The sequence below is a fragment of the Phalangium opilio genome, unplaced genomic scaffold (genome assembly GCF_054372755.1).
Source record: "Phalangium opilio isolate 3A_F unplaced genomic scaffold, DU_Popi_V2 ptg000217l_1, whole genome shotgun sequence".
NCBI classification, from domain to species: Eukaryota; Metazoa; Arthropoda; class Arachnida; order Opiliones; family Phalangiidae; genus Phalangium; species Phalangium opilio.
Window position 1 is genome coordinate 10,410,747 of NW_028324218.1, and position 22,204 is coordinate 10,432,950.

At 36.8% G+C, this 22,204-nt stretch overlaps 2 protein-coding genes and 1 long non-coding RNA gene across 4 annotated transcripts in view; 1 reads left to right on the forward strand and 2 right to left on the reverse strand.

Moving 5' to 3' along the window:
* The window catches only part of LOC149616227 (uncharacterized), a 236,414-nt gene extending 222,036 nt beyond the window's left edge, over positions 1 to 14,378 (forward strand). For both annotated transcript variants that reach the window (XR_016375869.1, XR_016375870.1), the window contains 3 exons: positions 2,557 to 2,656; positions 2,778 to 2,986; positions 14,280 to 14,378. This is a non-coding gene — a long non-coding RNA (uncharacterized LOC149616227). The remainder of the gene's footprint in view (positions 1 to 2,556; positions 2,657 to 2,777; positions 2,987 to 14,279) is intronic.
* Positions 2,162 to 11,740, reverse strand: LOC149616243 (cytochrome P450 3A6-like). Its single transcript, XM_089856557.1, has 14 exons — positions 11,520 to 11,740; positions 10,647 to 10,743; positions 9,709 to 9,761; positions 9,034 to 9,130; positions 8,835 to 8,963; positions 5,261 to 5,498; positions 5,055 to 5,197; positions 4,852 to 4,975; positions 3,834 to 3,912; positions 3,660 to 3,771; positions 3,505 to 3,593; positions 2,771 to 2,911; positions 2,538 to 2,703; positions 2,162 to 2,466 (listed from the first exon to the last, which is right to left on the reverse strand). The coding sequence occupies exons 1-14, from the start codon at positions 11,579 to 11,581 to the stop codon at positions 2,389 to 2,391; spliced, it is 1,608 nt and encodes a 535-aa protein (XP_089712683.1). The 5' UTR covers positions 11,582 to 11,740; the 3' UTR covers positions 2,162 to 2,388.
* Positions 12,817 to 21,035, reverse strand: LOC149616244 (cytochrome P450 3A6-like). Its single transcript, XM_089856558.1, has 14 exons — positions 20,714 to 21,035; positions 20,238 to 20,334; positions 19,532 to 19,584; positions 19,373 to 19,469; positions 19,194 to 19,313; positions 17,441 to 17,678; positions 17,223 to 17,365; positions 17,021 to 17,144; positions 15,886 to 15,964; positions 15,714 to 15,825; positions 15,572 to 15,660; positions 14,273 to 14,413; positions 14,039 to 14,204; positions 12,817 to 13,604 (listed from the first exon to the last, which is right to left on the reverse strand). The coding sequence occupies exons 1-14, from the start codon at positions 20,773 to 20,775 to the stop codon at positions 13,527 to 13,529; spliced, it is 1,599 nt and encodes a 532-aa protein (XP_089712684.1). The 5' UTR covers positions 20,776 to 21,035; the 3' UTR covers positions 12,817 to 13,526.
* Between the last annotated feature and the right edge of the window lie 1,169 nt (positions 21,036 to 22,204).

The window sequence follows — 22,204 nt, forward strand, 5'->3', positions numbered from 1 at the left end:
TTAGGTGTAGAAACTGTTTGGCGGAAAGTTTTTTAAACAATCGCGTACGTTTACTACAACACGAAGTTTTTACTTCTAGATAATGTAAAGGGAATGAAAATTGCACGTTAGGGGCTCTCTTTGCTAGATGGTTTAGAAACATCTGTTGTTCTCTTCTAGCTCGGCGTTTCTCATAAAAGTTTTATTTTTGCGGAATTTTCGATTCCTGTCCGCCGAAAAAATCTATATAGGCCTATCTGTCTAATTAGGGATAGATTTAATTTTAGAAGTAGGAATGAAGAACAGATTAATGTGGGCGAGCGTCAAAGTCCCGGACCCCTTTCCACGGGACGGTGGGGTGTGAAAGAAGAGGTGGGTCATAGCGACAGAGGTAAAAGGAACTACGTATTTTTCGCCGTCCCCGTCAGCAACGTCATCAAAACGTAGTTTAAGTGAGCCACTAAGATAATTTAAAATTTTCGTTGCGTGTTGGAGGGAGGGACTCTATACTGGGCTATCAGTTCAGTTGGACTAAAGTAAATATAACCGTTCTCCATTCCTAGTTCTAAAATTAAATCTATTCCTGGGAGTATACAGGAAACTTTCATCCGGTCACAATAAAAAGCTTTGCTCATAATAAATCCCAATAGTAAACTTACGTTGTTGTGAGTTACGACCTTACAAAATAGATGGATGCACGATACCACTTGGAAATATGTTTCGAATAAATAGAAAATATCTTAGTGGGATATGACATAAAACGCATTGATTTCGTTTTTCAAAAGGAAAGAATAACCATTTACTAAATAAAAATTGAGTTTATGCGCTTAATTAAGTTTATAGGCTTACATAATGCCATAAAAAAGATAATGTACCTGAATAACGCATAGAAAACATCAACGTAATCAGTGTACAGGCTGTTGTCAACATTACCTCCATAATCGCTGTACAGTACAGGGAACCTGGCAGTGATACAAGCTGGGAAATGTAATTCAGATAACATAAAATTATACCTTAAAAGAACGGGCTTTTTCTAAATATAAAGGGAATTAATTATTTAAATAAATAAATGATCTCTTATTACAAAATAATTAGCAATTAATTAGACTTAAAAGCGAGGACTACTGTGCCTTCATTTGGTTAGGGGCGTCTGCTAAATCGAACCTCATACCCCTACAGGATTGGTTGAATTCTCACAGTCTGAGAGAAGTAAAAGTAAGATAAGGGTTTTTAAGACTATTAAGATACTAATTATTTTGTAATAAGAGGTAATTTTTTATATATATTTTTTTCTCTTATATTTAGAAAAGGCCGTTCTTTTAAGGTATAATGTTATGTTGCTTGAACTTTTCCTTAAAATCAATCCTGATATAAAACTAACTAGCTTAGCGATATAAATAAATTTAAATTAGAACAAATTGTTTTCCACGAAAATGGGAAGTCACATGTCCAATAGCTCAATAAAAAAACTATTGAGTATCTTTGCTTATTCAACAGAAATGAAACTTGTAACCAAATGTTCACTTTTATTTATACATTTAAAAAGCGATCAGTTCTAAATCATCTTCAACTAATTAACAAGTATATATTTACCTTAGCAAGAATAGAGGAACTTTCACAGTTAAATTGTAAATTTTGAGTTAGAACTTGTTAAAATTTTCTCCAAAATATTGGAGAAAATTCCCATAACTTTTCTTAGAGTTATTGCAAACGATAACTATCGATAAAAGGGTTAGTGTCAAGCTCTAGCATCAATTGCTTCGCCGTACAATGAAATACGCAAGAAGTCTTAGCTGTCATTATATCTTGAACTAAAATTGATTCCGGTCATACCAATAACAATTAAGTTAGTGAAACTGTAATCTGCTGCAACAAGCCTCATCGATGAAAAAAAGGGGGAATGCAACCCTCAGTATCGAGATATACAAGGGTGTAGACCAATAGCCATCTCTGCGCACTCTTGAGCAAAAACACGTAGAGCGCAGGTGCGGAGAAGCGAGATAGAAGGCAAAGTTTTACCCCAGTGCCTTTCCCTCTCAGTTACATCGAACTGACTTATTGTATCGTTTTCCAATTAACACGCTTTAAACGAAAATGATAACGATCTTCTCAAGAATTTTATTCTGTGCATACGAAATTAAATTATTTTTATTGGCACGAGCGAAATTACGAAACCAAAGCGTTTTGTACAAAGGGTTTATTTTAATCTGGCGAGATTGACGATAATAATATCATCGATAATTATCGTTTACGATAAATCAACAAAATACCGAAAATTTTATGAAATATTTTCAATGCTAGTTGCCACAACTTTCACCTTCATGAAAAAAGGGATGGCACGAACCAACCTCTATACTTAGTAATGGACATACATAACTTCTTAAAATATTAAAAGATGCGTAATTAAATCTATAACTTTTCGACTTTAATGTGGACTCCATTTTTAGGCGTAGAGATGGCAACTTTGAAGGCAATCTCAATGTCACCCTATTTTTAAAATTGCAATTATAAGTCGATAAATTCAAATGGAAGTTGGATGAACTTAAAATATAACTCACTCTTTCGGTCTTTTCGTAGGGAACAAGTCGATACTGACTCAATATTCTAGCAATAGCGAGTTTCGCTTCCATTTGGGCAAATCTCATACCAATGCAATTTCGAGGTCCTTGACCAAAAGGTTGGTACGCCATCTGATTGATTTTTGAGCGATTTTCTGGTGCAAATCTATAAGCAAAATATATATCTGTTCTTGATACTGAGATTTTGAAAACTGAAATTACATAAATACTACCTTTCAGGGATGAATTTGTTTGGTTCGGACCAAAACTCGGGATCACGATGAAGAAGTTCAACAGGAACAAGTACTACCGTATCTTTCGATATTTTTGTACTTCCGTATTGAACATCCTTCTTGGCGGCTCTTTGGACAAAACTGTATTGTGGTAAATAACATGGATGAAAATTTGGGTCTGACTTGCACTATATTTGCTTAGCTGGAAATTTAAATGTAAGTTACTTCATTCATCGACAAATTACATTCTACTTCATTAAATATGCTTCATAAATAGGTAACATATCCAGGCTCAAAATCCCAGGCAACTGATAATAGCTAGTGATATTCTTATGTATGTTGTAGTAATCCCATGATCATAACACTCCTGCCTCGCCCATTGTCTTTGCTTAAGTAGCCGTTTCTGACAATATAACTTAGCTTTAGCAGGGACAAAGACAATAACGACTTCCAACCATGACTAAAACTATGATGTTATCGGTCGAGTTGCGCAGTAGAGATCTTATTAGGTCTTGTCATATTTTAACCCCTCGTCCTTAAGGACAGGAAACTGAGAAACGTCCCACTACCCTTAGCATACTGTTTGCAACTTCCGTTTCATTCGCCTTCCCAGAGAATTTCTAACCAATTTTTAATTTACTTTCCTTGATTGTTTCTTGGATGGTAAGGTTTGGGCGGACTATTTTTTAAGTTTATTTGTTCCTGATCAGTATCAAAGCTGGCATGAAACTTACGTTGTTACTGGTGGATAATATCGAAGTGTTTCGGAGAAAACCATGTCTAGATACTTAAGCTTGCTCAAAGCGATGTAGTCCAGTTTACCCTGTAATTGGTTAAGTTTATCAAATTGTTTATGATGATGTTTTAATCGTATTTAAACAATTTTTACGTCATTTTCCGCTTGAACATCCAAGATTTCCTTTCGTACTTTTTCTTGAATATCCGGGAAGTTAACCAAAATGTGCGATGAGTAGGCTAATGCCGTACTCGTGGTTTCGTACCTGAAGGGTAAGATATTAGTTATTTGTTTGAAGACTCAATACACAATCTTGATTTCAATTACCCAGCGAAAACAAATATAACTGTATTTGAAGCCACTTCAATTTCATTCAACCCGTGACTGGATTTCTTCTTTGTCTCACCTGCAATAAGTTTAAATTTTACACGTATTTCATGATTTGAAGTGATATTATCATTCAAATCGAAACCCTTTTTTTCGAATATAATATTGTATAGAAAAAAGATACATTTCCAATCATTTGAGATATATTATTTTGACTTAAAGGAAGGGTGAAGTCAGGGAGGAGAGACTTGAGAGGGAGTAATAAAGTGAATAGGCGAGTTCGTTCGCTTCGTGGCTAAACTCGTTTCTCTCCGGCGCTGGCTCTGCCACTCGTCGCGGTGACCGCGCGCATGCGTCAAATTTAAAAACCGGCTTTTAAGTTTGAACTGGAAAAGTAAGGTTGTTTTTGAATATCCGTCATGGTGAACTATAAGAAGTGTTGTTGAGTCTCTCCTCCCTGGAGGTAGTGAACGACGTCACTCGCGCCTGCGCGTTAGCTAAAATCGTGGAACGGAGATAGAAATTCCTACCCTCACTTTTTTCCCGCTATATATGACTATATATAAGACTAATCTGCATAGTGAAACATTCAGAAAATACCTCGGATTGATTTTAAAATTCAAATTAGGTTAAAATTTTAAGGCTAATTTGAAATAAGCACCTCTGACCAATCGCATAACGCCCTGCCTTCCAGTTAACAAAATCTAGTTCGCGCCACGATTATCATATCGCGTTCAAATTTTATCAAATCCCGCGATAAATTTCATTTAGCATGGAGCGTGCCACGAGAATTTTGTTAACAAGAAGGCAGGGAGTTACGCGATTGGTCATAGGTCTTTATTTCGAATTGTTCATAAAATCAGAACTAATTTTAATTTTAAAATCATTTAGAGATATTTCCTGGATGTTTTACTACGCAAACTAGTCTTATAACATGTTGAAGAATCGATAAAAAATCACTTGATTTCCACTTTATCCTCCCTTTAAGTCATCGGTTACGATTTTGAAAGTTTCGAACCATTAGTATGGGTAGTTTTGGTTTCTGTTTCATATCCCGCTGTCAGTTTGTCTGCGGAAACTGAAGCCATGTCAGAGGACATCTCGGCGTCCAGCATAAGTTGAAGAAGGTCCTCTCTGCGATTCTGTTTCACAAATTTAAAGTGTTAGCTTCAAAAATTCGTCATAAAAGTGTACAAATAATGCAAGTACTCCAATTTTTACCTTGGGATCTGCTCTTCGCCATCGTACCATTTCTACGCATTGCAACATCATAATTCGGACATGACTGATTGCAAGAAAGTATTTTAGAAGTGCTTGGAAGGCCCTTAATGGATAAATCAAATTTTTGATTTCGGGAAAGCACACTATTTTAAAGGAAAATTATGTCAACAGACTCTTCTTTTAACGGTGATGTGTTATATCATTACTTGAAATAAGAGCAATTCCTTCGACAGGCCCTTCTATAAGTAATTCCTTAACTCCGAGAAGAAATGGATCGTGGGGGTTTGTCTGTACTTTGGTTTCTGTACCAAAAGCTGTCCTAGAAATGACGTCAAGGGTCAGCCCTTTAAACATTTCGTAAATGTCAAAGCCTTTGTTTTCGATGCTTTTTTGTTCGATTTTGTTCAGTAGAAGATTTACTGCGGCATCCATGTGCGGGATCATCTACGTGACGATTAAAAGTGAATGTGAATAGGATCTATGGTTATCGCTTTTGGATTTCAAGGGCTGGCACATCTTATTTTAAATCAATTCACACCCCTTACAAAAATCTTCTTAAGAGTTCTAAAGGAATTTCTTTGGAACCCTACGGAGCCCTTGGGATCATTTTCTAAAGAAACTATTTCCAAAGACTTCCTTGGAATTTCCTAAAGAATTCTTGAGATAAATTTCCAAAGAATGTCTTGGGATTATTTTCTAAAGAAATTCTTTAGGTATTCTAGAGATAAATTTCCAAAGAATGTCTTGGGATTATTTTCTAAAGAAATTCTTTAGGTATTCTAGAGATAAATTTCCAAAGAATGTCTTGGGATTAATTTCTAAAGAAATTCTTTAGGAATTCTAGACATAAATTTCCAATGAATGTCTTGGGATTCTTTTCTAAAGAAATTCTTTAGGAATTCTAGGGATAAATTTCCAAAGAATGTCTTGGGATTATTTTCTAAAGAAACTCTTTAGAAATTCTAGAGATAAATTTCCTAAGAAGGTCTTGGGATTATTTTCGTAAGAAATTCTTTAGGAATTCTAGAGATAAATTTCCTAAGAAGGTCTTGGGATTATTTTCGAAAGAAATTCTTTAGGAATTCCAGGGATAAATTTCCAAAGAATGTCTTGGGATTATTTTCTAAAGAAACTCTTTAGAAATTCTAGAGATAAATTTCCTAAGAAGGTCTTGGGATTATTTTCGTAAGAAATTCTTTAGGAATTCTAGAGATAAATTTCCTAAGAAGGTCTTGGGATTATTTTCGAAAGAAATTCTTTAGGAATTCTAGGGATAAATTTCCAAAGAAGGTCTAGGGGTTGTTTTCCAAAGAAGTTCTTTAGAAATTTTTGAGATAAATTTCCAAAGAATGTCTAGGGAATAATTTCCAACGAAATTCTTTAGAATTCTTGAGATCTATTTCCAAAGAAGGTTTAAGGTTTATTTTCCAAAGTAAGGAATTCTTGAGATAAATTTCCAAAGAAAGTCCATGGTTTATTTCCAAAAGAAATTCGTTAGGAATTATTGAGATAAATGTCCAATGATGCTCTTGGGTTGGTTTTCCAAAGAAGATCTAGGGTTTATCTTCCAACGAAATTCGTTTGGAATTCAAGAGATTAATTTCCAAAGAAGATTTATTTTCCAACGAAATTAGTTAAGAATTTTAGAGATGAATTTCAAAGGGCCAGATACATTGCAATTATGCTTTACATATAATTATCTCAAAATATTTTTACCCAAATAGTTTTCCTAGATAGACATTAACTTGATGGTTAAAAAAATTAAAAACGTTTCACGAAGGCTTGTCCCGTAGCTAAGGCTAGGCAAGCGCTGAAATGGAATGTTATATTTACCTATTTTTTTATTATTTTTTTTTGCCTTCAATATTCCGTGAGGTGTTTATGTAAAGGATAAAATAGGTTAAAAGTAAAATAAGAGTAATTAAAATCGTTATGATTAGATTTACAGGGAATCTAAGCTGTCAGTCGGAATTTTTGCTTAATTCTCTTATGGCATGTTTTATCTTTATTTCGAGCGTAATTAGAGTCCAAAATAAATATTTTTTTAAAAAACATTTTAGATGAAATTAGGTTAAACCCGTTTCTGATACTCGAAAAACTCTCAGTGAATATACATTATTAAATTTAACAACGACGTCTGTATCTACTGCTTGGCCGTTAAAGCCTCCAAAACCCACTTAGTACCCCATACAATTGCACAAGGTTTAAAACTTTCAGCCGTTTACGGATGTTTTTAAGTCGTTTAAATGTCTGACTTTTAAAGCAATTTCACTATGCATGCGAGGTGTAGTTCAGCATTTAAGAACTACACTTCCTGTATTGGGATATGGTTCTGCATGTAAGAACTATCCTCGTTTCAAGAGGCTAAATTAATTTACCCACTTCTCTATATATTTCCCACGAAAATTCCAAAGATATTTCCCAAGAAACTTACGTAGACATTTCCTAAGAAAATTCCAAAGACATTTCCCAAGAACATTCCAAAGATATTACCCAAGAAAATTCCAATGATATTTCCCAAGAAAATTCCAAAGATATTTCCCAAGAACATTATTCCAAAGATATTTCCCAAGAACATTATTCCAAAGATATTTCCCAAGAACATTATTTCAAAGATATTTCCCAAGAACATTATTCCAAAGATATTTCCCAAGAACATTATTCCAAAGATATTTCCCAAGAAATTCCAAAGTTATTTCACAAGAAAATTCCAAAGATATTTCCCAAGAAAATTCCAAAGATATTTCCCAAGAAAATTCCAAAGATATTTCCCAAGAAAATTCCAAAGATATTTCCCAAGAAAATTCCAAAGATATTTCCCAGGAAAATTCCAAAGATATTTCCAAAGTAATTTCCAAAGAAAAAGAGGCCAATATTCCCCAATTTCCTAAAGAACGCCTTAAGGATTTCCAAAGAAATTTCCCAATGAATTTTCTTAAGAGTTCTTAAGAAGATTTTTGTAAGGGACTATTTCATAGCCAGACCTTGGAAGAGGAACGTTTGATTCTGAAGTAGCTCAGTTGGAGCGATCTTCTAACTGTTTAAAAATCCCAGAATGCTTTTCATGGTGCAAATATTTAAGTAGCAAAGTCACGTGTAAATAGGCGCTTTGGCTTCTATAACCATGTGGGGTATATAGGCAGTTAACATGTGTAAGATGGAGACTCAGACAGCCAAAATTCTGCGTCATTCCCCATTTCAAAACCGGTACAGAGTAGTAGTTCGGTATCAGAATTCTGCACATGCGCAGTTGGAGCATTAGAGAAGTTTGCGGCCAGTACGGATCACGTGACGACTGGCTCCTCGACTATGCGCCGAGGTAGGCGCGCGCGTGAGAGAGAGAGAGAGGAAGAGAGAGATCGGACTGCGCCGTTATAGTTACCTCTCCCTTCCCTCTTTAACTCTCATGTACGGGCTCACTGCTTTAGGTAAATTTTACGTCTACGCAAAGGAAGAGGCTCTCATGTTAGGGCTAGAGATATTGCTACTCAAGAATCAAACTTTCCTTCTCAAAGGCCAGGGTAGGGCACTCTATTGTACAGGAAAAAACAGAAGCGACACTCGTAAATTTTTATGGTTCTTAAGTTTTTAATGATATGGGACGAGTTAGTATTGTATCATTTTATTGATGTCTTTTCGATGGCCGAAGCGTCCTGGGCTTGCCCTTCCTTCCTACACAGTGGAGATGAGAAGGGAAAGGTTGCGTTTGTCGCTGCTATTTTTCATGATGGGACTAGTAAGGCCTAATATCCTTGGGGTAAGTTCTTTCTTATGTATTACCTGCTTCATTTTACCGCTGGTAAAAGTAGGAGTCAAAATTGCTCGTTGTTGTTTCCATCTGTCGTCTTCTGTGGATATCACGTGTTGATTGAACTTTTTTTCTGTAACAATCCCGCCAGCTACTAATTTCTGTGTAATAAGATAGTTGTGTCACTTTTTCGATAAATGGTTTTATTGGTGTTTTAATTTTGTGACTTACAGGTCTGTTAATGAATGAATGGAAATCTTTAATTTGAACTTGTTTCAATACTTCGGTGTCCATCGTTACCAAAAATGGCACTGCTCCCATGTAGTAACTAAAATATCCAATTCTCCTTTTTTATTTTGTCATATTTTAATTTAATCAGGGAAAGATTTAATTTTAGAAGTAGGAATGGAGAACAGAGTAATATGGGCGCGCGTCAAAGTCCCGGACCCACTTCCCCTGGACGGAGGGGGGTATGAAAAAAGATGCGGGTCATAGCGACAGATGTAAAAAAAGTATTACGTATTTTTTGCAGTCCCCGTCAACAACGTCATCAAAACGTAGTTTAAGTGAGCCAATAAGATAATTTAAACTTTTCGTTACGTGTTGGAGGGAGAGGCTCTATTTCAGTTAAAGGGGGGAAACGTCACGGGTTTGCCTCCAATAAACAGTGCCCATTTTCACCCTCCCTCCGTGAGAGCCGTAGAAGAACACGATGTTAAATTTCTCTGGCAAAATGGTGCCTAGGCGGGAGCTATTGAAATTCCGCCCCAAAAACTATCCTTCCCGGCGAATTGAAATGGCTCTATACTTGGCTATGAGACGGACTGAAGTAAATACTAATCGCTCACCATTCCTACTTCTAAAATTAAATCTATCCCTGATTTAATTAATGAGCGGTCTGTTTACCCAAATGTTTTCCCGTATTTTTCCCTCCATGATCTCAGTGCTACTGGTAAAGTCTGTAAAACAATAAATACAGTATGGGAAAGATCAGAGTGCCCAGAAGTCGTTGTAATTCCCCCCCCCCAAAAAATGACCTTGAAAACAATGTCGAAATTAATCGTAGCCCTTTTTCAAGACAATTGCACCACGGATATGTATAAATACTACGGGTTGTGGGTTTCCAACTAGGCCAAAACGCTGGCCACCAAATAAGCGATACACTCGCGGAAGTGAGGTGGGTCTAAATTGTGTCGGAAGTATTATTATAGACCCAACCAACAAATAAACAAGTTGGCTTGGTCTCGTCTCCATCTAAGGGATCACGTGACTAACTAAATTGACTGTAGTACCATTTGTCGTTGAACGACGAAAATAAATCTCTTATTTTTCTGATTGGATTAGAGTCTGACTCTTGGGGTAAAACAGGTTCTGCGTATGGCAAAATGAAGCCAATCGGGATATCCCTTTCTCGCCTCAAAACCCGCGAACGAAATCTGAGCCGTTACAAAAATTCAAAAGATTTGTTGGTTGGGTCTATTCGTTCCACCGTTATGGAAGAGACCGTCGAGGGCTTCACAGTCGAAAGTAGCTAACTAGCTATAGGTCTCGTGGGGAAAGGAACTATTGCTGTATGAAAAATCCTGATTGGTGAGTTTCAAATTTTCCCCATGCGCAAAGAGAGAAAATACGATTTTCCTCTCCCTCACAAGGTTGGGGGGGGGGGTTGGAAGTCAAATTTTTGTCTCTGCTGAACGGACGTCCAAGCGAAATGCCTTGTGGAATGTAAGATATTTATAAAAGAGAGTATTTATGCATATCCACACTGTATAGAGCTTTAAATTCCGTTACAGGAATCATGCCATATAAACTTATTTTATAACAGATAATGGGACAAAATATACCTTTTCGTTAATTTCACTTAGATTACCAAGTATTATGTGTGGTTTCGGACCAGGTATCCCCGCGTTCTTGAAAACTTGATACCTCTTCCTACGATTCCTAAAAGTACCAACATAAATTATATGCAGTTAATTTCAGCTAATCAATGTTCAACAGTTGAGTCGACATCAACCCCCCCCCCCCTCCTTATCTAAATAATGTTCAAGTTTTTAGGAACCAGAAAATAAATCCATGGAATCTTTCAATTGTTAGATGCCGATAATTTAGTCATTAATTCTTGATGTAATTGTTTGACAATATGTTTGAATTCAGTATAGAATAATCTCCTTGTTTGATAAAGAGTATTTCTAAAGTTTTTTGAGATATCTTTGCGTTGAGAGTCTGGTTCAATGGGAAAGACGAAGAGATGAAAGAAAGTGAGGCAGGAAGGAGAACTTAGGCAACGTGTACTTCACGTTGAATGTGAGGCAATGAAATAAATAATCACAGTAAGCCAGTACATAGTTAAAACGAACCATATTTAGCTGGTTTTCACAACGAAATATGATTCAATGGAGTTTTCGAATACAACGAAGAATTTTATTAATATGCTTATAATTGTTTCTTAAATATAAACAAGTTGGGAAAACCAAAATTTTACCTCTTCGATTTGAGAGAAAGACTAATTCAAGAGTCAAATACTTTAACTTAAATAACCCCAAACTGTCTGAAGAAGCTTAAATAATTTGAACACGTTCTGCCACATTCAAAAACTTGTTTAGAATGACCCTTAAATTAAGTCAAAATGTCATGGAACATTTTTCATGCAAAATGATCCATAGAACCCACTACCACACTTTTCGGAACAGGCTGTATATAAGATAAATAATACTTACATATACCATAGCGTGAGCAGCACAAGTGCAAACGCTATTAACGCCGTATTTTGATATTCCATGCTTTCGCCCAAAATTAGTGCAGCTTTGTGTTTTGAGCGCAATTTCTTTTTACAATGATAATTCAAATTCTTTGCATGGAAAAGTATCGCATAAACTCTTATCACTATCAAGGCGAATTCGAACAACCTTCGAGTCAATAATGACAAAGAAAGTGCTTATACTGTATATTACAACTTATCCTATCACATATAGATTAGAAAAATACAGTAGAAATATAATAACTTTATTGCACATCATAAGATAGCATTTCTTCGGACAGATATAAACTAAAGGCTTTGAAGTAAGGACTTTGAATTATAGTTCTATTTCCTGTCTTTGTTAACACTAAAACCCAAAGATAATATAAACAGAAGGTTGAAGATTGAAAACAGACAGTTAACGGAGAGACGAAAACACAAATTTTACCGACTAATGACTAGCTCCATCGTAGGAGGCTATTTAGATAAGTAAATTAAGTTCATAAGATATGTTCCGTAAGTTTGTCACTGGTTACTGAGAGCTTGTCATAAAGTGGCGTAGGTGAAACGTCGTAGATTCTCGTATAGCGACGCCTGGTGTTTAGTACAGACTAAGCGGAAAGATGTACTGCAAAACCGCGTGTAGTCAATTCTTGAACTAGCTCTCAGTAAGTCTCTAGCATTACGATGTATAGGAAGTGTCATACTTATGGAACATAGCTTATAAACTTATGTTAGTATGCAGACAAATGGTGCCTGTAATTTTGAGTGCTATTCAACCGCTATCTACAACAGACTGAAAAGCTCTTAGATCTTTTCGATTCAGTGTTCATTTAGTTCCAAACCTGAGATGCTCTCACATATTCCTGCCAACCTTGAGGCGCAGTTAAGACACGACTAAGGAAATTTCTTTAGCCCACACTATCTATTTGTTTTTCTTATCTCAATATTTTGATTCTTTGTTTTGTGATATAAAAGGCTTTGGGGTGGTGATAGCCTGATTATCTTGAATTTATTAAAGTATTACTAAAACATATAAACGTAGAATCATTTTGAAGGTCGTACTCGAAAAGAAGAATTTTCCAATATGTCCTGGTCCCGTAATTGTATACATTGTCCATGAAAAATTGCCTAGACCCTTTTATAACCTCTTCGTTAAAGTTATGTATCAAACAGAAATAGTTTTATATGAAGTGCTCAGACATTTTTTCATGAATTTTAAAAGCAAAATTAAAACCATTGTACCTTCAGGCGTTCTAAAGAAACGAGACTGGTGACAAAATGTTGGCATTTATTCATTCACTCTATTATCACAACGCGAGCATTTCAAACATTGTTGAACAAATTTAGTACTTTTGTGTATACCCTTGCAAGAATAGAGCCATGTCGTGAAATTCTGTCTCAATATTTACATTATATCAATTTTTTCAAAAACAAATGTTTGATTAATTTTAAAGTTGGTGACGAGATTGGAGACAAGTTTCATAACCATTTCATCACTAAAGCTTACTACACATTGGTGCGTTTTGAAGCGTTGAGTAGGCGTGAATAGCGACTTCAGATGTAATGTCGCTATGGCCGTAACGCAAGCTTTCGGCGTGATTTTTCAAACGGTCGTAGTGAAGAAGCAATGCATTAGACCACTTCGATGTAACAAGGTGGGAAAGGCACGGGGGTAAAGCATTGCCTTTCATCTCGCTTTTCTGCGCCTGCGCTCCAGGCGCTTTGGGTCCAGAGAGTGCGCAGAGACGGCTATGGGTCAACCCCCTTGTATTTCCCTATACTGAGGGTTGCCTAAATACATTTTTACATCGATGAGGCTGATTCACGCGGAAAACGCAACCCTTCAAAACGCGCTAATGTGTAGTAAGCTTAACAACAGTAGAATCGCCAGACCAACGTAATTCCTGGCATTGACTATGAAGTCTCAAAATTTTTTTAAGGGATATAAATAACTTCTTGGGACAATAAATAATCGCTCTTAACTTTATAGCTTTTCGGCTTTAATGTGGACTCCATTTTTAGGTGTGGAGATGATAGCTTTGAAGGAAATTTCAATGTCACCCTATATTTAAACGAAATAATAAGTCCATGAATGCTATTGGCAGTTGAATGATAGTATAATCAGAAGTGAGATGAGACTAGAAGTACTGAGCTAACCAAATTCTTCACTCGGCGAAAGTGAATATTCTTGATAACACACCAACGGTTGGCCCTCTGGTGGCGGTTTCAAAATTTCCCCTCCAAATCGTGAGACGCTCGCGGTGGTAGACGGCCGAACTAGATTCAAGCACCAGCGACCGTGTTCCACGGCTTTAGGATGAGGGGAAGGGGGTAGGAAATGTTTTTGGAACTCGACCAATTTTTTTCTCTCTAGCGTAGGCGCGATGGAAGCGGCATAAAATCCTCAAATTTGTTCACTAGTGCCAGGATCTACTACCAATGCTAGAGCCCTTCACTTCTAGTCTCATCTCACTTCTGGTATAATATATAGCTTACAAGTTCGGTCTTTGCGAAGGGAACAAGTCGATATTGACTGAGTATTTTAGCAAGGGCGAGTTTCGCTTCCATTTGAGCAAATCTCATACCAATGCAATTTCGAGGTCCCTGACCAAAAGGTTGGTACGCCATCTGGTTGATTTTTGAGCGATTTTCAGGTGCAAATCTATAACGAAAAATGTATGTCTCTTATTGAAACTGAGTTTTTGAAAACTAAAATGGCATAAATATTACCTTTCAGGGATGAATTTGTCTGGTTCGGACCAATACTCGGGATCACGATGAAGTAGTTCAACTGGTATAAGAACTACCGTACCTTCCGATATTTTCGTATTCCCGTATTGAACATCCTTCTTGGCCGTTCTTGAGATGAAACTGTTTGCAACAAAAATAACGCGTAATTCGGATGAAAATTGCTAAGTTGCATTATGTGTTGCGTATGTGACATTACTAAACATTCAGTCTCAAAATTTCAAACATCATTAATGGATATATCCAAGGACGAACATGGATATGTATAAATACTACGTCTTATGGATTCCCAACTTGCTTCAAAAGCTGGCGATCAAAAATACGGTACACCATTGGATGTGTTGTGGCTTTAAAGCGAGTCAAAAGTTGTAATGTCACGTGGGAAAAGGAACTAAAAATATCCGGAGAATCCTGAGTGGTGAGTTCCAATTTTAACATATGAGAAAAAGAAAACTGCCAACTTCTGTAATCTCCCCACAGACGGGTGTGAGGAGATTACCAATATTTTTTTTTTCCTCAACGGGCGCCTATGCCCTACACAAAAAAACATTGTGGAAGGTAAGAGTTGGGAATCCATAATACGTAGTATTAATAGATATCCACGACAGTAGCAAGAGTTAATCAACTATGAGTGTTGGTCGAAAGGATATTAGCTTCTAGCTCGCATCCTTTACAAAAGGACAAAGGCTCCTGTTGGCGGATTTGCCAGAAATAGACCATTCCATTAAATACTTGCAGGTAAACCAACACACAGGAGGGGGGCCACAATCTCAGGTGATTTTCTTCCCACCAAGACGGAGCCCGAGTTCAGTACACGGTCACGCGGGTAGCTAGCCGACTTAGAGCTCGGCATTATCTATCCATTATCCACGTTACTTTATCTTTATCCGTACTCAAAAATTATCCATAGATCTTGCATGTTAAATCGTATTATATCCACAAATTTGTTTATAAATAATCGGTTATCCACCAATTTGTGGATAATGGATAGAAAATGCCGAGCACTACTCGCACTGCCTTTAGCGGTGCTTTTTGGCGCGATGGAAATAACTCAAGAAGGTGATCTCCCCAGCCTCTGTGGTGTTTGCTTCTCTTTTGGAATTAATGGAATGGCTAATAGAAATCATCGCATTCTGTGATTGACATCTCTACCCTAAACCCAACTCGAACAAGAACGGAATCACAGTATGCCGTGCCTCGACCATGACAAGAGAGTACGGGTTGTTATGAGCAACAACTCAACCGAGCTGCTGACCGGTATGAAACTTGCACAAATCTTACCCTGTAACTGGTGGATAATATCGAAGTGTTTCGGAGAAAACCATGTCTAGATATTTAAGTTTGCTCAAAGCGATGTAGTCCAGTTTACCCTATAATTGGTTTCATTTATGATAATATTTAACCCTATTTAAACAATTTTTACGTCATTTTCTGCTTGAACATCCAAGATTTCCTTTCGTACTTTTTCTTGAATATCTGGGAAGTTAACCAAAATGTGGGATGTGTAGGCTAATGCCGTACTCGTAGTTTCGTACCTGTAGGGTAAGATATTAACCATTAGTGGGAAACTAATTATTCACTCTTATGTCTATTACCCTGCGAAAACAAATACCACGGTATTTGAAACCACTTCATTTTCACTCAAACCGTAACTGGTTTTCTGCTTTGTTTCACCTGCAATCAAGGCTGAATCAGAATTGGCGATAAAGTAATTTTAACTTTTAAATTAATCATATTTTGCTTCAAAACCTTTTCCGAATAGAATATGGAAAAATTAAACCTTTCTATATAAAGACGCTCTATGTTTTGAGAAATATCAACTTTTAAAATTGGGGTTTAAATAATCTGTGGCAACTTCCTGAAGAGCACGACACAGTTATAAACAAGTTGAGAAACCAAAATGAACCTCTCCGAGTCGAGACGCAATTAAGAGGTTTTTCTTAAATAATTAAATAATTTTTTTAATTGTCATTCCTTTATCTTAATTCTAGTTAAATCGTTTTAAGAAACTTTATTCCTAAAATTATTTTAATCATAGTTATTGTTAACGTTTGAATTCAAGCCTCTTTAAGAATTTTTGGAAATTTAGGGTATATAAAGGGATTGATTCACAATAAATGATAAGAAAAACCGCAATTGCGTGAACCTTTGGTGGAAGCCCAGCCATTGGAATACTAGATGTTTCTTCTAACCCTAGCCAATCGCCGCGTAAATCTTAACCCTATCGATGGGAGTTGAAGCAATACATTTCTCTTTCTGAACACGTTTGCTCCGATTTGCCAACTGCGAACGCGGTGACAGACACACACAGAGATACAGACACACACACAGAGATGCATCCAGTGTAATACCTCTCCGTGACGTTATCGTCACTCGGAGAGGTAAAAACAAAATGTGTACTTCATTGAAACTTGTTCGCCCCGTGTAATATGAGAAACCACTTTGCTTTAACATCTCAGAATAGTGTCTACCTCCCTAACACAGGTAAAATAAGGGAAAGTGACAGATGCTAGATCTAGTACCAAGAATTAACGTTTGTATCGCCGGCATAGAGTACTGCTTTCTATAAACACCTTAAAAAAAGCTCTTTTCTGATTAGTTTGTTCGGTGCAGGGAATGAGAGGAGGGTCGTTTGCTTCTCATTTTACATGGCGCCTACAGCCAAAGGCTGTGAACAAAGCATAATTTTGGATTTCATCATGAACTTTTGGTATTTGCAAATTTTCAAACCCTTAGAATGTCCCATTTTAGATTCAGACTCGTATCCCGCTGTCAGGTTGTCTGCGGAAACTGAAGCCATGTCAGAGGACATCTCGGCGTCCAGCATAAGTTGAAGAAGGTCCTCTCTGCGATTCTGTTTCACAAATTTGAAGTGACAGATTTGAATGTTCGTCATTAAGGCTAACAACCAAGAAATGTCTCCAATTTCTACCTTGGGATCTGCTCTTCGCCATCGAACCATTTCTGCGCATTGCAACATCATAAGTCGGACATGATTGATTGATAGTAAATATTTTATGAATGTTTGGAAGATAATTAATGAACGAAGCCAGTATTTGATCTCAGGAAAACAAACTATTGGGTAGCATCAAAAGGCAATAGTGTATTATATCAGAGACGTGCTGTAAACGGTGCGTTGCTTATTCTTACTTGAAATAAGAGCAATTCCTCCGATGGGCCCTTCTCTAAGTAACTCTTTAACACCGAGAAGAAATGGGTCATTGGGGTTGGACTGTACTTTGGTTTCTGTACCAAAAGCTGTTCTAGAAATGACGTCCAGCGTCAGTCCTTTAAACATATCGTAAATGTCAAAGCCTTCATTTTCGATGCTTTTTTCTTCGATTTTGCCTAGCAAAATATTTACAGCTGTATCCATGTGTGAGATCATCTATGTTTACGAATAAAAGCACATGTAAATAGATAACAGAGCTTTACCAGTTGAAGGGGGGAACGTAGGTCATAGTTGGGCCAGCCAATAAACGGGGCCGGTTTTTAACCCTCCCTCCGTGAGGCCCGCTGCAGAACTCTATGCTAAATTTTGCGCATAATAAGACGCCTGGGCAGGGATTGGCGAAACCTCGCCTCAAAAACGCTCTTTTCCCCCCGAATTGAAATAGCTCTATAGTTAATTTAAGGTAGCAGGCGGCTCCATTATCACCCCTGGCATGCTGACTAATCTTCTGGACACGAATTTTACCTTGCCAAAGGCAGAACCAATCAGACCTAATGCACTAGGTCCCATTGGTTCCTGCCTTTGACTTAACTAGCCTTTACCAAGCTTAGCCAATATGTAGTAGCATGGATAGATTTAATTTTAGAAGTAGGAATGGAGAACGGTTAGTATTAATTTTAGTCCGACTAATAGCCCAGTATAGAGCCTCTCCCTCCAACACGTAACGAAAAGTTTAAACCATCTTATTTTCTCACTTAAACTACGTTTTGATGACGTCGCTGACGGAACGCCAAAAAATACGTAATTCCTTTTTACATCTGTCGCTATGACCCGCCTCTTCTGTCATACCCCTCCGCAGTAGCGTCGCTAGGGTTAAAAATTCGGGGGGGCTAAATCTGGGCAAACTAGTTATTATAAGAACTTAATAAAAAAAATTGCATAATGGGTTCATTGGATAATGTGTAGACCTTTAAAACTACGTAATTTTGTGTCAACGTGAAATTTTTCGTATTTTAAAGATATACAGTCTTTTATTGATAAAAACGGAACCGATTATGAAGGATTTTCAGTCGTTTATTTTTAGTTTTGGTTAGCTTTTAGTCCACACTATTGGGACTCCCTTCGAAAGAACATGAAACATTTTACTTGTCTCCATCTGTTCTTTCCTTCAAAATTGTACTGTTTGATATTGAAATTCATCTCTGCAGAGATGAAACTTAACGAATCTATCATTATAATTTTTTATATATTGCTACAGAATTTTAGGATGCTAACAGCAATTTTTTGGTAGGGTTTACGGATTTTTTTGGGGGGGCTAACTTTGGAATTTGGGGGGGCTATAGCCCCCCCAAAAAAGGCCTAGCGACGCCACTGCCCCTCCGTCCCGTGGAAGGGGGTCCCGGACTTTGACGCGAGCCCATATTACTCTGTTCTCCATTCCTACTTCTAAAATTAAATCTATCCCTGGTAGTAGAAAAGCCGTCTTTAAGGGGCATCAACTGAGCCGCCCTTTGCTTTAAAGCTTTCGTAATCTACGTTGCCACCGGGAATTTGGGAAAACCGAAGTTGCATGGGTAATCTTAATGGTGCTAGGCCACTTAGAAATGTGAGAGGAGCTTTAATTTTATCATACCCTTTACTAACGTCACCATAACCCAACCTTACTAGAGTACCCGCCCACTTATTTATGGAAAGTTCATTTCTTATTAAATATGTCCTTGGTCATCTTACTTGTTTCATTTTACCGCTGGTAAAAGTGGGAGTCAAGATAGCTCGTTGTTGTTTCCATTTGTCGTCTTCTTGGGCAATAATGTGTTGATGGAACTTTTTTTCGCCACCAACTACTAATCTCTGTTGGATACTTAAAGTTATATCACTTTGTATTTTGTGTGTTTATTTTTTCGACTTACAGGTCGGTTAATGAATGAATGAAAATCTTTAATTTGAACTTGTTTCAATACTTCGGTGTCCATTGTTACCAAAAATGGCACTCCGCCCAAGTAATATCTAAATTGCCCATATCATTTCTGTAGTTCTTTGATAATTTAATAAATTTTCTTGCTAAATACCCAAATGTTTTCCCGTATTTTTGTCTCCATGATTTTAGAGCTTCTGGTAAAGTCTGTGAAAGAATAAATGCATAACTCCAAATTAATTTATAGGAATGTAATCGAAACTGGATTTTAAGCGTATTTTTATAAGCCATATGATACAAGTATGACCAGAAGTATATAATACTTCTCTTCGAGAGAAGTGTACCAAAGATCGGGGTAATTGTAACATAATTCTTCCCAACATCCCTTAACATTTGGAGCAAGGTTACTAAACCGAATCACATACGCGATAAATAGTTCCCTCATCATTACTCTATTAGCACTTAACTATTGCCAAGGCACATGCGCTTGTGGAATTTTGTCCCACGTCACGCTGAGGATTTAGTACCAAACAGTTATAGAATTCAGTCTAGCACGGTGCGATGCCCATCTGAAGTTTGATGAGCAGGAGAGCAAACAAAAAGGGTGAGCCAGGGAAGAATCATGTTACATAACTAACGTATTAAGAGGATACAGAGTGTCATCCTTCTTCTATTATCCCCTTCTGGTATGACACTTTATTTTGTAATGGTAAAACCTTGCTAAGAGCAATAGTTTAAGGTTTGGGACGGGCACGTTGTGGTTTTCGAATCGAATCTATCTCAGGATTTAGTCCGGACTAAGTCATTAGCCATGACTTATAAATTTATGTTATAATTGAATAGAATCGGACACACTATACCTTTTCGTTAATTTCTCTTAAATTTCCAAGTATTATGTGTGGTTCCGGACCAGGTATTCCGGCATTCTTGAAAACTTGGTACCTCTTCCTACGATTCCTAAAAGTACATGCATAAATTATATGCAAATCATTGCAGCTTATCAATATTCAACAGTTGAGTCAACATCAACGCCCCCTTATAATAAAAAACACTAGATTTTCTAAGTCGAGGATCAAAAATTAATCCATGGATTCTTTCTATTGCTAAAATATTGCTTAATGTCGATTTATTATTTCTTCAAGCATGTTTTTAAACAGTTTGAATTCATTAGCGCAAAATCATTGATAGATTAAGTACAGACTGTTTCTAAAAAGTCGCGAGACAAATGTTTGTCTAATCAGGTAAAACGAATTCCAATTACCAGATTTGTACTACGAAATCTATGGAGTTTTCAATCTCAAATGTTTCTTAATAATGTAAATTGAATGCTACTTACATATACCATAGTGTCAGCAGCACAAGTGCAAACGCTATTAAAGCCGTATTTTGATATTCCATGATTTCGGCCAAGATCAGTACAGCTCTAAATTCTGAGCGTGATTCCGTTTTACAATGAGAATGCAATTATCTAGGACGGTGTAGAAAAGCTGAATAAACTGATAGTGATTTGCTCTAACCTTCGAGGCAAAAATTAAGGGTGTATTTATTTATTGAAAAGTTTCACAATCTTACAGATTAGATAAATTTAATAAAAAATATTTAAATAATTTTTGCTATTGGTTTTGAAATAAGTTTATAAGATATGTTTCATAAGTATGACACTAGTCACACTACCTATACTTCGTAATGATAGAGACATACTGAGAGCTAGTTTGAGAACGACAAGCGAGTCCATCTATTGAGTCTATACCAGGGATAAATTTAATTTTAGAATTAGGAATGGAGAACGATTAGTATTTACTTCAGTCCGACTCATAGCCCAGTAAAGAGCCATTCCCTCCAACACGTAACGAAATGTTTAAATTATCTTATTGGCTCACTTAAACTACGTTTTGATGATGTTGCTGACGGGACTGCGAAAAATACGGGATTTCTTTTTACCTCTGTTGCTATGACCCGCCTCTTCTTTCATACCCCTCCGTCCCGTGGAAGGGGGTCCCGGACTTTGAAGCGCGCCCAGATGACTCTGTTCTCCATTCCTACTTCTAAAATTAAATCTATCCCTCTCTGTACTAAGACTTTGACAGCGCCTCATCAGGCGTCGCTTTATGAGAATCTATGACGTTTCACCTACGTCACTTCGTGACAAGCTCCCAGTAGCCAGTGACAAACTTTTGGAGCATATCTTACGAACTTATGGTTTCACTTATCGAAAATGTTCCTAATCATTGTTCTATATATATATATATATTATTATCAATCTTCCTATAGAAAGTAATTTATATATTCTTTAGTAATTCAGCGGCTTGATTTGTGACAAAATATATGTTGATAAATGTAGATTTTAAGATATCAATGGCAAAGGGTATATATGAATTGTTTCAATTTTGAAAGTAAGATAGTCCGTCATATAGAGGATCTTTCAAAGAGTCTAATTCCCACATTTTTCTCAATAATCCTTGTTTTTACCTTTCATAAAGCCTTTTTCCGATAAAAATGTTTAATCTACACCAATTTTAAGCCTGAATATGTACAATATCATAAGCTTAAATAAGTATAACACTGAAATGGAGGCCGGTAATCGATCCGCTATCGTAAAACATTGTTAATATTAAAAGATACTATTACTAACGTCAATAAAGTTGAAATCTATAAGAGGCCACAGACTCCATTTGTTTGAAGGTAAGGGGAAGGGCTTAAAACTTTTTTAAACTGCCCGCTCCTCCTTCCTCGCGTTTCATTGGTTATAGATAGTTTACAGGCATGGAGGATTCCTACCATTAACACAAGGAGACCAGGGCAGGGCCGGAAATAAGAAAAATTTGTT